Genomic DNA, 15750 nt, shown 5'->3' with positions numbered 1-15750 from the left:
TGAAGGCTCTTGGAGATGAGCGTGGGCTGGAATTCTCAAAAGGATCACGAAAACTTGGTACCTTTCAGAAAAATCTCAAATGAGGGGCTTCACCCCTCAGCTCCAGTGTGTCCCTTCCCTAAAAACAGGTCAGAGGAAGGTGGTCCTGGCTGTTGGATGCCAAATCCAGTGTCATGCTGTGGTGGGAAGTGGGCACTGGACACAGTGAGGGTTCAATAGTTTTATGATGCTTTGGCTCAGTGGGTCTGACCGTGTCAGTCAGGATCAGACAAAGCCCTGGAAGAGGAGCTGGGAAACCATCCGGGGCACTTCTGACCTCCCTGGGGTTTGGTGGCAGCTGAGAGCTGGGAACCTCCTGTGGGAGACCTTGGGCTGCTTCAGCTCGGCTTTGGGTTAAGGTTGGGACCAGGGAAAGTGGGGAAACCTTCCCAGGACCCTGAAGCCTTTCCTCCTTCCCTCTCTTTTGTATCCCTGGAGGGATGTGCTGTGTGAAAAGGGTGTTGCTGGCCCCTTGCTGGGAGGCTTTCTGCTTCCAGCCTGGCTCTGTCTTGACCCTGGTGCTCTCCTTCACCCCATCATCATTCCCACAGCCTCTAGGGGATGCAGTGCTCTGTGATCTGCCCAGAAAAAAATTCCCCCTGTGAACAGGCTCCTCATGTTATCCTGGTGCCTGGGCAGGCTTTGGGATAAATCCCAGCCCCAGCTGCTCATTTCCCAGTCTCCAAGGCCTTTTACTTCCTCTGCTGTTGGTCTCCTGGGCTCCTTCTCCTTCTTCCTCCCCCTCAGCTCCCTTTGTTCTCTCTGGTGCTGTGCTCCATTGCTTGTCTCTGCTGGGATGATGATCCCAGCTCTTGCATCAGATTCCCTCAGCTTTGAGCTGTGCCTTCTCCCTGTTTTAGGCTCCTCAGCATCTATCAGGCTGAACTCAACACCAGCAAGGACAGGGAGACGTGAGCATCTCTCTAAAATATCACTTATGACTCTTATAAAGGCCCTTCCTTACACACAGTTTCAATGTAATGTCTTATTTCATCAATTAATGTAGTATTTTTAATAGGGTTTATTTTTAACAGGTTGGGGTTTTTTTTTAAATAGGTTTCCACTATCTGGATTTTAGGTGGAAAACTTGAACACATGAACTTGGAGTACCATCCTGTCTCACTTCATGTCTGACGTTGTGGGGCTGGAAACTGCCTGGGAATGGGGAGGAACTGAGGGAAAACCACTCCAAGAGGTGTTTGGGTCTGAATTATCCACCAGCTCAATTCCCAAATCTTCGTTTGCAAAGCCTGGCCATGATCCACCAGCTCCCTCTGCCCCGAGTTTTGCATTTGTGTGCTGACCAGAAGGGTGACTTTGGGGTATTTTTTTAAAGCATCCCCATCTCTACAAACCCTCTGGTGCTCTGTGATTTAAAGCATGCCTAAATATTTAAGGCAAGCCCGACGTGGGCAGGAAGTGCTTGCTCAGCAGTTTTCCTTTTAATCATTGCAGCTTTTGGGACTCCGAAGTCCCCTTGGCCACTTTGCAGGACTGTGCTTTAACCAGAGACCTTGGGATGGCTCTGGCCCAAGTGAACTCCTCGAGATCCTGGTGCAGAATTCTCCTGGTGGTGCCCTGAGATCAGCAGATCCGGCCTTTCTCTCAACTCCCACTCAGTGCCTCAAATCCCAGGGAAAGCTCCCCTTCCGCTGCTACACCCTCGGCTTTGAAGGCAAAAAAAAAGGATTCAGCAGGATTTTTAGAGAGGGTGGGATGGCTCAGCCGCCTTCCAAAATTCCCAGGGCTTCCCAAAGCTGTTATTCCATGCAGTGCCTGCAGTGCCAGCCCTCTCCAGAGCTTCCTTGCCGTCGATCCATAGGCAGACCTGCAGCCAAGCTCATCCTCCCGGGAATGCTCCTGTCTGCCATCCTGCTCCGAGCTCTGCCCCACAGCTGAGATGCCTTTGCCTTCAGCCCCGAAAGAGCAGCACCCAAACTGCCCGTGGAGAAATAATTTGGGATTTAATGCAACCCCAAGGAGTGTCTGGGAGCACCGAGTGGGGGCTGGTGCCTGTTGAACCGGAGTCTCGCTATTGGTTTGAGCTCTACTTTGTTTTTTCACTGCACAGCCTCTCTCTGCTTGTTTGGGAAGTTGTTCCTCCCCTTTGCTGCCTGGAGCAGATCCCAGAGAGCAGCACATCCTGCTCTTTTCATTATCTGCCCCACTAATGCCTTCTTTTTATTTCCCCCCCCCTTTCCAGGTCACTTGTTTTGGGTCACTTTATTCTCAGTTCTAACCCCATCATGGGGTTTTCCAGCTTTGTTGCTTCTGTGGCTCAGGAGGGATGTTTTGTTCTCATTTATTAGTTTTCCTGGCCAGGATACAAAAGGTTAAACACTTTGGAGAAGCTTATTTACAGCTGAGGTAGGTTTCTAAATCAACAGTAGATTGGAGTGACTCACAGAGCTGCTTTAACCTTTTTCCTTCCGTTTTTGTCTCTCTCCACATCTGAAGAGCAACATCTGCAATTTAGATCTCTGGAATGAGAAGCTGTGAAAGGAATATAAATGTGGGTGCTCAGCCTGGCCGTGGTGCAGAGCTGGTTCCCATCTGGCAGTGCCTGGATCCCTCTGGGATCAAAGATCCCCTGGATTTTGAGAAGCTGTGGGGAGATGACCACCAAGGAGGAGGATTTGGCTGGGCAGGCAAAATCCAGCCTGGCTGTGTGTGAATCCCTTCTCGACGTGTAGGAGGGTCCTGTCTGGTGGGGAAGTGACAGAGTGGGCGCTCAAATTATTACAATTTGCTTTTTGGAGGAGAAACTGAGGCACCGAGTTTGCACGGGGAGGTTTTGGGTGGGAGCTGGGAGAAGGTTCCGCCTGGCGCCTTTGTTCAGGTGTGCCCAGGGTGGGCTGGGGGTGCAAGGAGAGCAAAGCCCACTGTTCCCATCACATCAGATGGTACAAAAGAGGTGGCAGCCTTAAAATTAGCCCAGAGGTTCTGGGATAAAGTGTCCCCACAAGGGACACGGGATGGAAGGAGCTGGGAAGAGCAGAGCCAGCCCCCACATCCTGCGGCACTTTTGCTTCCCACCAAAAACCAGCAGTGGAAAACAGGCTGGAGATGGACAGAGGAGATGGGATCCTTCAGGAAGCATCACCTCTCAGTTTGCTGTCCTTCAAACCCCCCTTTTTTATAGTGTGTCACCACAGACCTCCCTTTTCCCTCACAGCAAAGCAGGGCTGAGACATTTCCACTCCCAAACCCCCCCCAAGCCCCTGCATTTCTCCTATTCAGCAGCATTTAGTGATTCCCTTCTAAGGAGTCTGTGGAATCAACCATATTTTAGGGGTTGACCCTTTTTGTCCCGAACCCCAATACCTTCATTATGCTCCTCACAGCTCTCCTGTGCAGTTTTTGGGTGTCTCAGCTCCCAGGCTGGGCCACAACTGGGTCTAATCCTAAACTGAGGTGCTGCAGCGCTGAAACCTTGTGGGTACAGCACCTCTGGGGGGCTCAGGTTATTCTCCTGCACCCCAATCTTTAGATTTTAAAGGAATTTTAGAGGAATCCAGTCCCTCAGGGAAGGCACTTTGTGGCAGACTCAGCAACTCAGCACCTCCTGTGCCTGACCTGGGAGGCCTGAGAGTCTTTCTGATGTTTAGACCACAAATTAAAATTACCTTGCTCTCCGAGCCTGCCAGCTCCTGAGGTTTTCCCTAATGAAAGGACTGGGCTGCCTGACCCACTTGGAGTCATCATTTCAAATTTGGGTTGTTTATTGAAGTGGCTGTTGATAAAGGAGCAGAGTAAACCTGTGCTTGTTGTGTTTGGAGCTCATCTAATGTCTCCTATTAAGATGAGGGCAGCGCAGCTTTAATCATATTCCTACATAAACACAGCAGAGAAAATCATGAGGTTTCTTTATTAAAAAAAAAGGAGTTTTTCTATATAAAAAAAGAGTTTTTCTCTATAGAAAAGCAGCTGTGACTGCAATGTGGTGGAAGCACCTCTGATGCTGTGCTCTGGCCCTAAATTAAATAACCTGTTGTCCTGATGATCGTTAATGTGGGGTGTACTCAGAGCAAAATTCCTTGCACCGGGCAGTGAGGCAGCTCCTGGCTGCTCCCAGATATTCCCTGTGCTCCCTGTTAGACACACACCCCTTGGATGTGACCTCAAACCCACCTTATTCTTTATTTAATATAGTTTATCCTGCCCTCTAGTGCCAGCAGATGCTGAGTCAGCAGGAGCTCCTGTGGTTTTCCACCTTTTCCATCAACCAGTTCTCCCTGAGCCTGGGAATCTGCTGCCAGGATGGGGAGAGCTGCTAAATATGGGATGTTTGGGGGCTGGGTACCTCAGTGCAGCCTTGGAGCAAAAAACTGGTTCCTTGGAAGGATCTCTGGGAGATGTTTCCAAGGAAAATGAGCTTCCTAAGGGAAATGGGAATCCACGTGGCAGGGATGTGAAGGAAGGATTTTGGGAGGTCAGGAGGTTTTTTCGGTGATGAGCTTAAAATTAAATCTTGAAGCCTGGGAAGTGCTTGGAGAGGGAGGGGATAGATAGGGCAGGGATAACACCTGGAAACAGGGCTCTTGCTTTGCTCCTGAAGAAAAGGGAGGATAATTTTCTGTTTCAAAAGGTATCTGGGAGCCTTTTGCTTTGTTACTTTATGCTGGGAGGGAGAGGAGCATCCTCCAGCCATTCCCTGGGACCTGCAGCTCCTCAAATCTCCTCCAGGCTCATCACAACTCCCTCCCTCCTCCTGCTGTGCCCCTCCTGCTCTTTTTAAGACTCCCCCAGACAAGAGGTTTAGGATTTGCAGTGCCAGGCCACCCCTTGGTTCCCCTCTGTCCTCGGACCCGCTGGAGCTTTTCCCCAATTTCCTGGGTTATTTCAAGCTGTGGGGAGCACCCAGCCCTGGATTGGAGGGACAAACCCAGCCTTTTTGGGCTGAAAGCAAGGCTGCAGAAAACAAGGAAAAACAACCTTGTACAAGTCTCCTCCCTGTCCCCTCATCTCGGATCAGAAGTTGGGGAAGGGGGCAGGGGGGGGAAACACCACAACCCACAAAGCCCCAGAGGTCGCCCCTGGTTCTGCTGGGAGCACTCTGGTGCAGGTTTTGGGGTGGCTTTGTCCCTTTAAGGTGTCTCCCAGAGGGAGGATCAGCCCGATGTGATGTGGCAGCTCTGGTAACTCCTCTTGGCTTTCAGCACAGCCCTTGCTGATCACACAACTTGCTAGTGAAGAAGGTCCAGCTGTCCAGGCCTTGGCAGGGATCCCCACCCTCTGCTCGCTGCCAAATCCTCTCTTTCTTTTTTTTCTTTTTTTTTTTTTTGTTTTTAATATATAATAAATGCTTAGTTTCCTAACAGACTGGGAGTGGAGCAGCCTCCTCTGCCTCCCAGCCCCATGTGATGCCTCCTGGACCTGCAGGAGCCAGGGCTGGCAGTGCTGCATCCCCGCGTGGTGCCGGGATGTTGGCAGCCAGGGGGAAGGAGAGCCCACATTCCAGGGCTTCTGTCCTGCTGGGAGGTGCTGCTGGGGGGGCACCAGGGTTAAGTGTTGGGGTCCCAGTGGTGCCTGGTTGGGCTGGAGCCTGCCCAGGGGTGGTTTGGCATTCCCACTGTGGGCATTCCCAGGACACGGCTGGTTCACGGGGATATTCCTCTTTGTTGTACCACTGGGCCAGCAATTTTCTGGAGTCTCTTCCCTGGTTGTGCCAAACCTCTGGAGCTGGAGGTGCCTCACCAGCCATGTTTGCACCTCAGAGTGCTCAACAGAGCGACTCCAAGTCCCAAATTTTCTCAGCAACCAACCCCCCTGAAAAGCTTCCCAGATTCCTGGCCTGGGCTCTCTGCAGAAGCTCCAGGAAACCTTCCTCTCCTCACCTCCCTCTTTCAGAAATGACTGAAGCCCCCTTGTTTTGAAATATTTTCACCACCTGGGCCACTTGAAGGATGTGTCTGAACTAAAGAAGAGCTGCCAGGCAGCCTGAGCGCTGCAGTGGTTGAGTAATTCCAGGGGGGTGAGCCCATGGATCTCCTCTCCAGAAAGAGGGTTTGGATCTTAAAAATAATGCAAATGTGGCTGTAGCTGTGTGAGAGGTTGGGTAGCAGCATTTCAAGGAAAGATGAAGGAAAACCAGCACTGGGAAACAAAAATACACTGCCCAGCAGTGTGTGATGGAATTAGGAAATGTCTCTGAATGTGTTATAAAACAGGGGGTTTATTTTCTGTAGGAGCAGGGATGAGTGGGCTGATCTAATAAATGTACTTGGGACTTGCCCATGGACCTCAGGCATTGGGGTGTGTGGGGAAACCTCCCTAATTACAGCAGAAAATGAGCCATTAATGACAGAGATGAGAACAACAAACCAATGTGAAAAAAGGGGGGTAGATCTGCAGAGCGTCACATTTAAAGCTGGGCATTTTTATCCCTGATTCTGACATGATTATCCTGAAAAGTGGATGATTCTATGATTATTCCCAGCTAAGGAATAGCTACAGTTTTCCAAGCCATGTCTGTTCCCTCAACAACTCGAAAATATTTACCTTTTGCCACTTGTTGAGAGTGAAAGTATCGCCTGATTTACAAAACAACAGCGCTGGGGAGAAAAACTTTGGGGTTAACTAGTGAAAATCAGCGTGTTTTGAACTCCCCATTCACTGCTGAAAATGCTCCCCCGCATCCCCAGCCCTCTGAGCACCCTGGGGGTGCCTGGAATTATGTTTTTGGGTCCTTTTGTGGTGCTTTCCACTACTCATTTCCCTGGCATGAACACGTAAAGCCGTGTACTCCTTACAACTCGCTCACTGGGTTGGTTGTGTTTTAAATTTCCAAGGGGGAAAAGCAAAGGGATGCTTTTATTTCCCTCGCTCTCGAGGCACAAATGGCGATGTGAAGAATTCCAACCTGAACCACTTCTCTGCCCCAAAATCCAAGTGAAAACTCAGCTCATCCCGCCGAGGAAGGCGAGGAGGACGCGGACACTCCAGCTCCCTCCCTACGGCCAACCTTTCAAACCCAGGCAGCATAAAATAGGTTATTTAGTGCTGGTGGTCACGGGGATCTATGAAACAACCCTTCTCGTGGCAAAAGATGAAAAAACTCCTGTAAAATACCAGGTTGTTCAGTGCCTAAACCCACCCCCCCGGAGCGGGAAGGGAACGCGGAGATCGCACGGACGATTCGTGGCGGCGAAAAGGAACTTGGTGAGCTCAGAAATTTCCTGAGCTCATCAGGCCAAATAATTCAGCAAAATGCAGAAAAATATGCACAAGAGCCATCTTATCTAATGTGTTAAAATACAGATTGATATGTTGCATGCACAGTGTTTTTTTAAAGACCCTTTTTTCTCTCATCTGGCCTGTTTTTATCGTGTGGTTTTGTGCCCCGGTAACTGCGAAGTTTCCATGGGGGTGATTCCCTGGTGTTCCCAGAGCTGAAAACGCTCTGCTTCCAGGCAGATATTCCTGCACAGGCTCAATTCCCACCCACCCCATGCTATGGAACCCACTGGTGCCTGTTGGGCGAGCTTGCCTGTGCATTAAGGGGGGAAAAAAGACTTAAAATCACACAAAGTGGCCCCAAAAGTGCCTGTGGGATGTAATTTGGGGGCCGTGTGGCTTGGAGACGGCGTGGGACACTCCCATGAGGGACAGGGAGGCAGGTGCTCAGTTTGAGCATATCACAAACCTCTTTTCCCCATCCCAAATCCTTTAATTCTTGGCTCACTGATGTGTTTTGTTGAATTTCCATCCTGAGCACGTCCAGGGTGGGATTTTTGTGCTGCAGGACGAGCATCCAGAGGGCGATGGCACAGGGATATCAGGATGCTGCAGTTTAGAAGGATCAAACTCCTTTCCTGCCCTCAACAAGGTGGTTTATCTTTAGTTACCAGTGACAAGTTCTTTGCTGGGAAGCATCTGCCCGTTCACTTTTCTCCTGAGCCTACAATCGCTTTTTTTTTTCCCTACCATCCCTGTGATTTTCTGAGCTCCCTCTCCCAGCCAGGAATTCCTTCTATCCAGCCTTATCACACAGTGAGATTTCAGCACAATGAGCATAAAACATGGCATAAGGATCAGTCTGAAATTTGCATTTTTGTGGCTCTGCGAGGTCCCTCTGGCAGATTAATTTTATTAAGAGCTTGCTGTTGGGGACACTGGATGTGGATGTATCAGGGAACCCCCCCGCCACCCAAAATGCTGCTTTCTGCATGAAAGCCTCTCTCTCCCACCCTACCAAATTTTCCAAGCTGAATTCACTGATTTTTTTTAGCCTCAGTGCAGCCCTGATTCCCCCCCATCTCTCTCTCAGCAGAGCAATTAAGTTTATTTACATTTAAGCACAAACACATGATTTTTAAAGGAGGCCTCAACAGCTAAAACCAAAAGCATAATCAGATAAATTACTGCAGGAGGGGTTTTGGTGGCTAAATTCATCCCAAAGCTAATTCATACATTTTGAAGTGTGTGTCTGGCAGGTCTAATATCTCTAAAGGAAATGGTGAAGCTGCTTCTTGGGGGTGGCAGCAAAACTATCTTATTAGGAATTCAATTAAAGCTAGTCTAGGCTCACTGGACCTCTTCCAGTAAATATATATCAAGCTGAAACAGTGGACATCTGTCTCTTCTCTTCCCCCCACCCTCCTCCTTTTTCTCTTTTCCAAGCTGTGGTTAAAGGATGGAGAAGAAAAGCCGGGAGAAGAGGGAGCTTTGAGTTCCCCGTGCAGGGCAGGAGGGTTATTTTCTGTTCGGGTGTCTGACCACTCTTGGGATCTGTGGGACAACGGGTCTGCCTGCAAAAGAAAGCCCAGATCACCCAAGGCTCACAAAGGAAGCTCATGGCAGAGGTCTGGGGGTGCCCAGTGCCCCCTTCCCAGGTGGATCCCGGGGAGGAATCCACTCCACCTTTCCCGGCTTCATTTTGGAAGGTTAAATCCAAGCGGTTTTCCCCACCCCACCCCCGCCCGAAAGGCTCAGACCTCGAGGAGGATCATCGGGACAAATCAGGGATCTAAAGGCCACTGTCAGCAAAAGGGCTGAGCAGTTGTTGGTGCTCATTGAATATTTTCATGGAAGGGGTAACAAAAACCTCCCTGGCCCATTTCCACCCTCCTCCAGCACAAACCTGCCTCCAGGTTCCTGCTGCTGCTTCCCTTGGTGGGATGGAGAAAGACTGAGTTATTTTTATCCCCTTTCCCAAGGGAAAACCCTCCTTATTGCTAAAACCCCAAAACCTCGCACTCTCGGGGTGACAGGTCACGGATAAAATTCACAGGGGGATCTTCTGTTTTACCAGTCAAGCCCCAAAAATTCCCTGCTTTCAGGCAGGAGGAGAAGCACATCCCGAAGGGCTCTCAGAGCCCCGATTCCCACGTCTTTGCAGGAGGAGGGCAAGGGAACCGTGCAGCTGCCACCGGGTTAAAAACCCCACCAGCAGGCGCCTCATCCCGCTGTTTTTCATCCCAGTGGTTCCTGGGTCCAGCATGGAAGTGGTTAAAGTGATGGGTAAGGGCTGCCCCGCTTTGATTTATTGGCTGGCTGAGTTAATTTGCTATTTGTGTGTGATTAGTTGTTGTTGCTGAGTGGTCATCTTCCCCAGCTACAAATCTAATTAAACTCCGGGCTGTCTGCTCTTGGGTCTGATTTTATCTTTTTTTTTCTTTTTTTTTTTTTTTAAATCGCTGGCAAATATTTCTGCTGTTTTAATTCTTGAGAACTAATCACTAATTAGCACGAGGCTGCTGGAGGGTTTCTGGGGTTTTCCTCACTTCCAAATTTGCCTAAAGGAGTAAATGAGGAGCAGTGGGGACTCCCCAGCCCGCCGAGGTGTTTGGTGGGATCAGCAGAGAGCAAGGAACAGCTTTTTTTTTCCCCTTCCCGATTTTCTGCAAAGCCCGGGGAGGGGGTTAAAAAGCTCCCTGGAATATCTGCTTCCCCCAGTCCCCTGATGACATGTCGAGCTCGCCGTGTTTCGGGGTTGTGGTGCCGTCCCTCTCCACGTTCGTGGCTTCATCCCACCATTCCTACGGCTCCAAAGCAGGGCATAAATTCTGGAGATTTCGGGCTTGGAGGTTTCAAAGTCGTGCTGAACCACATGGAAATGATTCTCAGGGCTACAGCTATAAAATTAATTATATTGCTGGGGGGGGAAAAGTGACATGAAATGTCCCCACAAGAGATTTCGGCGGCGGTTCCAGGATCTGCCCCAGCTCTGTAAGAGCCCGCTGTGATCTCCAGGGCTCGTTCATCATCCCTACCTAGAACTCCACGAAATACGCCCCCCCAAAAAGCACCAAAGGCAGGAATGTGAAGGGAGGTTGCAAAGGAGAAGCGTTTCGATCTTTCCCTTTGTTTTCACGAGGATGCTTTGAAAATCAGAGCTCCTCTGCGGAGCCGAGCGGTGCGAGGATGACTAATTTGGAGACAAATTAGGTCTACTTAGCCCAAATGTCTGCCTTGAATGTTCCCTTAATGACCCTTCAACGCACATCTCTCCCGATAGGACTTTTTACCGCAGCCCTGCCTCGGGCAAATTAAGTAACAACATGTTTTTGCCGCTTTTTCTAAGCGGTCCTTTGGTTTTGATTCAACTTTTTCCCTTCCCCGTGCGTGTCTCCAGCTCTTTCTGATGGTAATTCATTTATTTGTGTCCGGGCCAAGGCCGATTTGTCTTTTTGCGTGTCTCCTTCTCCGGAGCATTTTCCTTGCACCCTGTTTTTCAGAGATCCCTGAGCCTGAGCGTTTTTTTGGCTGACTCGCAGCGTGGTTGGTGTCTGCTGGGTAACAGATTTATCCTTTCCCAGGGAACGACACGAACGTAAACAGAGGCTCCAAAATGCCTTTTGCTGGGCTTTTAAATGCGCTGAGATGAAAACCCCCCGCTACAAGCCCATTAATGTAAATACCAAACTTTACAATCCTTCCTGTCAAGGAAACTTATTTACATTTTTTGAAGGATGCGTCGAAAAAAAAATAGGGCTTTTGGGACAAAAAGGGCTTAGTTCCAGTGTCACTACACCCCCAGCTCACTGTGCTGCTCTCAGATACTCCAGAATTAGGTTTTGTTCCCAGGGCCAGCAGAGATAACATCTGTTTGCTTCTTTAAGGAGAAAATGAAATAGGATGCTGGTGTTTTATACTGGAAACAGCCCTGGAAGCCTGAAGGGGCTGCGGGTCGAGCACACACGTTGCATGTGGCTTCTCCAGCAGGGAAAAAATGGGAAAGGTGTTATTAATGCCGGTGCCAGCCCAGGGGAGGCAGACGGTTCATCCCCAGTGAGGGGGGTGTCGGCAAACTGGTCTTACTGGTGCGGGGGTTAGAGCTTCGTTGCCCTTTGGGCTTTGCTCATGGTCCTGACATCCCAGCTCTTCCCTACTGTCAGGAAACGTAATGTCTTTTTTTCCTAGTGGGTGATTTTTTTTCGGTTTAGAACATCTCGAACGTTTTGAAAGCGAAAGAAGGAAGTGGCTGCGAGGGGAAGGGGCGCAGGTGCCGCCAGGAGGATGGGCAGGTTTTGGGGGGGGGGAGGAAGGCTCAGCTCAAACATCCCATTGCAGCCCTTGAAGTGCAAAGCTGCGCCTGTTTCTCCTGAAAACTCCGGGAGTGAGCTGTCTGGAATTCCGTGGAGCAGAGCAGGAAAAGCTCTCGTGGCCAGAGGAGCGACCTGCTGGCGCTCGCAGGGGCCAGGTGGCATTTTCCCAGTTCCCAAGGCTCTGATTTTCCAATCAAAAAGCTCCTCTGCTTTTTATTTCACTCACAGCCCGAGAGGAATGACTGTTCCTCCAAGGAGAAAACCTTTCCTTGCTTATGTCTCCCCAAACCCAAGGGAAACGGGAGGGTGGCAACCCAGTCTGACCGGTGCTCATTCATGCTCCTTACTCCCTAGGAAAGGCAGGAGCTGATCCTGAATTCAGACAGCAGATCCTGAATTCAGACAGCTCATTCATGCTCCCTACTCCCTAGGAAAGGCAGGAGCTGATCCTAGATTCAAAGAGGAGTTTTGCCCGTCGAGACTGCGTTTGCTCCCGTGTTATCCACGAAAACTCCTCTGACCAGGACAACCCCGTGCCAAAGTCCCTGTCCCCCCCACCCAACCAAGTTCCCCCATTTCAGGGCGTTCCTGGAGGCTCTTGGAGTGCTTTTGGCCCTGCTGGCAGAGGGGGTTTGTGTGGCCACGAGCGCTCGAATTTGACACCGCTCCGCACCAGGCCATTTGTCAACAGCGTTTTCAACAGTTCAACCGCACGCGTGTTCCCGCTCACACAGCCACGGGAGAGGGGGAAACTTCAGCAGCTTGGGAAAACGACCCCTGGAGCAAAAACCGCCTCAGAACGCCAAGCTGAAAGTTGGGTTATGGCGGGTTCCCCTTCCCTCAAAATCGACCCCGAAACGCGCCAGGGTTTGGTTCTAATTCGTGGGTTTTTTTCGTAATTTCAGTCCCATCTAAAATCTGCCCCGTCAGAACCATCTCAACAATCACTGAAGCCACGATTCTTTTTAAATCTGGTTTTCAAAAGCAGGTTTTGCTCTGCCCTGTGTGACAGGAGCGGTTGGACATTAGATAACAGATTTTTCAAGCCATCCTTGGCTTAATGGCAACACATCATTTGGGAAACAACAGAATAAATGCATTGTCCCAGCCCAGCACTTTGCTACTCAGCCAATCTAAACTGCTGAAGAAATATGTGTTTGGGACATTTTACATCTGTTTTTGACAAGAAGCCTGGGTTTTTGCGTGTGTGGTTTTTTTTTTTTTTTTTTAAATCTGGTTGCTGCAGTTTTTTAGCCAGATTAGCACGGGGAAAGGCACTCTGGTTTATAAACCAGGCTTAGCTTGATAAAAACCCACTCAGCTTGGGCTTTTTGCAGATGAAATGAGGGCACGGCGGGCAAAAAATAGGAACCCGGCAATAGCCATAAACCCCACGACAGCAGAGTCACCTATTTAGATAAAACTAAACCACAGGCAGCTTGTGCAGTGGGTAGAATAACTAATTTTGAGACAGACTAACATTTTGGGGGCCCCAAAGGTCCACCATAAGGTGGACACCTTAACTGCGGCAAATCCCAAGCCATCTCGGGATGTGAGTGAAACAATTACTTGCAGTGGTTTCTTGAAGGTTGTTTTACACCCCTAAGTCCTGGTTGAACGTTTTTTTTCCAGCCTTTTTAAACCAGGTACTGCAGTTGCACCAAGTTTTTTGCCCGGGGTTTATTTTGTGTTTGTTTGAAGGGGCCGTTTATTGCTGCTCAAACAACGATGGATTTGTCCCTTTAAAAGAGCCCCACCAATGGGCTGGGATAAACTTTTCCTCTTCAGTTCTCCACATGATGAAATTATTTCATTTTTGCATTGCCAGGGTGGCGGGGGGAAATTTGCCTTTGGAGTGTTTGCTTGGTGAAATGGGCTCGTGGGCTCTGGTTTATGTTCTGAGCCCAGACAGCAAAGCCCGGCTGACACAACGCAGAGCTGCTCTGCTTAATTAGCTGGAGATGAGGGTGTTATTAAAAGCCTTTCCCCCCGCTCCTTTCTTACTGTTTATTCCTCCCTCCCTGAATATTACAAAGGCAGCTGAAGAGGAAGTAGTTTTCTGCTAATGGAAAACCAGGAGGAAGAATTTAGCGAGGAGAGTAAATAAGAAACTCCGTCCAACACCAGCCGCCGCTTCACTGGGGCACTTTGGGGAAGGGAAACCGGACAAATCCGAAAATTTAGTGAAGTTTCTTCTATCTTTGGTTGCTTTTTGTTGTGTGAGGGGGAAGGGGCACAGCCCAGGGTTGCAGCTGACATCTGCTACTCGTTTCTTTTAAGAGAAACGCAACCTGGGGCGAACTCATCACCGAGCCCTGCGTGGCTACCGGTCCCCCCAGCCAGGAGAGGATGTGGCCACTGCGGGACTCAACACCGGGTTTTTTGGGGTGCAGGCACCCCTGGAATGTGGCAGCAGCTGTTTCAGATCCATCCCCTCGTCAGCCTCTCGTGCTGATCACCTTTCCCTCTCCAAACCCTTCCCCAAGGCAGCGCTTTCTGGCAAATCTCACGCGGCGACGGTTTTCCCCCTCTGTCCCTCATCATCCAACTCTCCACACCAGTCCCCTGTCGCTTCTCCATCCCCACAGAGCAAAACCACGCCGATTTTAATTTACTTTTCTCCCCCCGGACGGGGCAGGTCTCGTTTTTGCCCGCCTGGAAGTTCCGCGGGCGCAGGGGGACCGACACAAACCAACCCCGGCACCCCCCAGCATCCCCGTGCCCCACCATCCACGCCAGCCATCCCCAGGGCTGGGGAAGGGCCAAAACCACACAGAGCATCATCCAGGAGAAGAGAAACGGGTACCTACCCCGGGGGCAGCCGGTGGCTAGTGGGAGGCCGACATGGACCACGCTCCCTCCATCCTCCACACGGAGAAGGCATAACTGAGCCTCTCGTGAGCCACGTAACTGCAGCTCGTCATCTTACTGTCCATCTCGTCGCTCTGTAGCACCTGGTAGAGGAAGTCTATGTACCTTGCTGCCAGCTTGAGGGTCTGGATTTTACTCAGTTTGTCCGAGGGCAGCGTGGGGATGATTTTCCTCAAGGCGGCAAACGCTTCGTTGAGCGACTGAGTCCTCTGCCTCTCTCTGACGTTGGCCAGGATCCTCTGGCTCTGCAGTTCTTCGTAGGATTGGGAGCTGGGACTGGACTTCTTCCCCCTCTTGCCTGGGTTGGGGCTGCCATCTTCGCTGGACTTCTTACTGTATCTTCTCTTCCTGCCAAATCTCTTTGGCTGCCTTTCCAGCTCCTCTTCACTGGTCCCCAAGCTATCCACAGGGGAAACAGGAGAACTGGAGCTTTCTTCCATGCTTTCTGCAAGAAGGGGAGGGGAAGAGCTTTTCCCCCCCTCCTTATGTTATGTGAGTGTGTGTGTGTCTTAAATGTGCTTTAAATTCCTGAGACAGATCCTTTGGAAAAACAGGAGGACTCTTTTTCTCTCTCTTTTTTTTTTCCCCTTTTTTTTTTTTTTTTTTTTTTTGCTGACCAAACGTTTTCCAGGTTGCTCGAAGGGCTCTTATTTCAAGGACCGGGGTTGTGCAAAAAAATTGAGGTCTCGGAGAGAGGAAGTTATTCTAACTTTTTGGAAACTTTAGCTGAGCTCAGTTGCTAAATAGTTGTCAGAAGTGAGGGAGGTGCGGGGCTCCCTCCTGATTGGCCACTCAGGTCGGTGGGAGGAAGGCTTTTCCCCTGCTAAACTTTCACAGTTTTATGTTACACTTAACTAAAATCTTGGGAATGCACCTCGAATAAAAGATAGCTGGCCTGTGCCACCCCCTGCCCCCGGAGATGCTGAATCTGCAGGACCCCTCCAGCACAGCCCCCCCTCCCCCCTCAAGGGTTTTTGGGGTGCTGCTCTGCCTCCTTGTTCTCCCAAGGGTCCCATTCCCAGATCTGTGGCCAGGCTGCAGCGGTTCCTTGCCCAAATCAGGGTGCAGAGTGTGCCCTGTTTTTGCAGGATGGGGCTCCATTTTTACAGAATGGGGCCCTATTTTGCACCCCTGGGTGCTGGGGGTCTTGCAAACCCCCTGTCCTGTGGGGATGAGGTGAGGATCTGCTTCCAGGTCCCACAGGGTGACCTCGGAGTGGTAAAAGCTCCCCGGACACGTGCTCTGGGCTGTGAAAAGGGTGGAAGTTTGGGGCCAGGTGGGCAAAACCCCTTCTAGGCTCTACTTGTGGGGGGCAAGAAAAGATCCTCCTGGGCTAACCCAGCCCAAAATA

At 50.4% G+C, this 15750-nt stretch overlaps 1 protein-coding gene across 3 annotated transcripts in view; it reads right to left on the bottom strand.

The window, feature by feature from the left end:
• The window catches only part of TWIST2 (twist family bHLH transcription factor 2), a 30197-nt gene extending 15193 nt beyond the window's left edge, over positions 1-15004 (bottom strand). For 2 of the 3 annotated variants that reach the window (XM_027698601.1, XM_027698602.1), the window contains exon 1: positions 14339-15004. In XM_027698601.1, coding sequence (XP_027554402.1) covers positions 14357-14839 — 483 coding nt within the window. In that variant the 5' untranslated portion in view covers positions 14840-15004 and the 3' untranslated portion in view covers positions 14339-14356. Of the gene's footprint in view, positions 1-8757; positions 8762-14338 lie in introns of all 3 variants that reach the window. The other variant, XM_027698603.1, reaches the window with a different exon arrangement.
• Between the last annotated feature and the right edge of the window lie 746 nt (positions 15005-15750).

This window comes from Neopelma chrysocephalum, unplaced genomic scaffold (genome assembly GCF_003984885.1).
Source record: "Neopelma chrysocephalum unplaced genomic scaffold, ASM398488v2 Primary Assembly neopelma1_130, whole genome shotgun sequence".
Classification (NCBI taxonomy): domain Eukaryota; kingdom Metazoa; phylum Chordata; class Aves; order Passeriformes; family Pipridae; genus Neopelma; species Neopelma chrysocephalum.
Note: the sequence above shows the minus strand (reverse complement) of the source record. Positions and strands in the feature narration are given on the sequence as shown.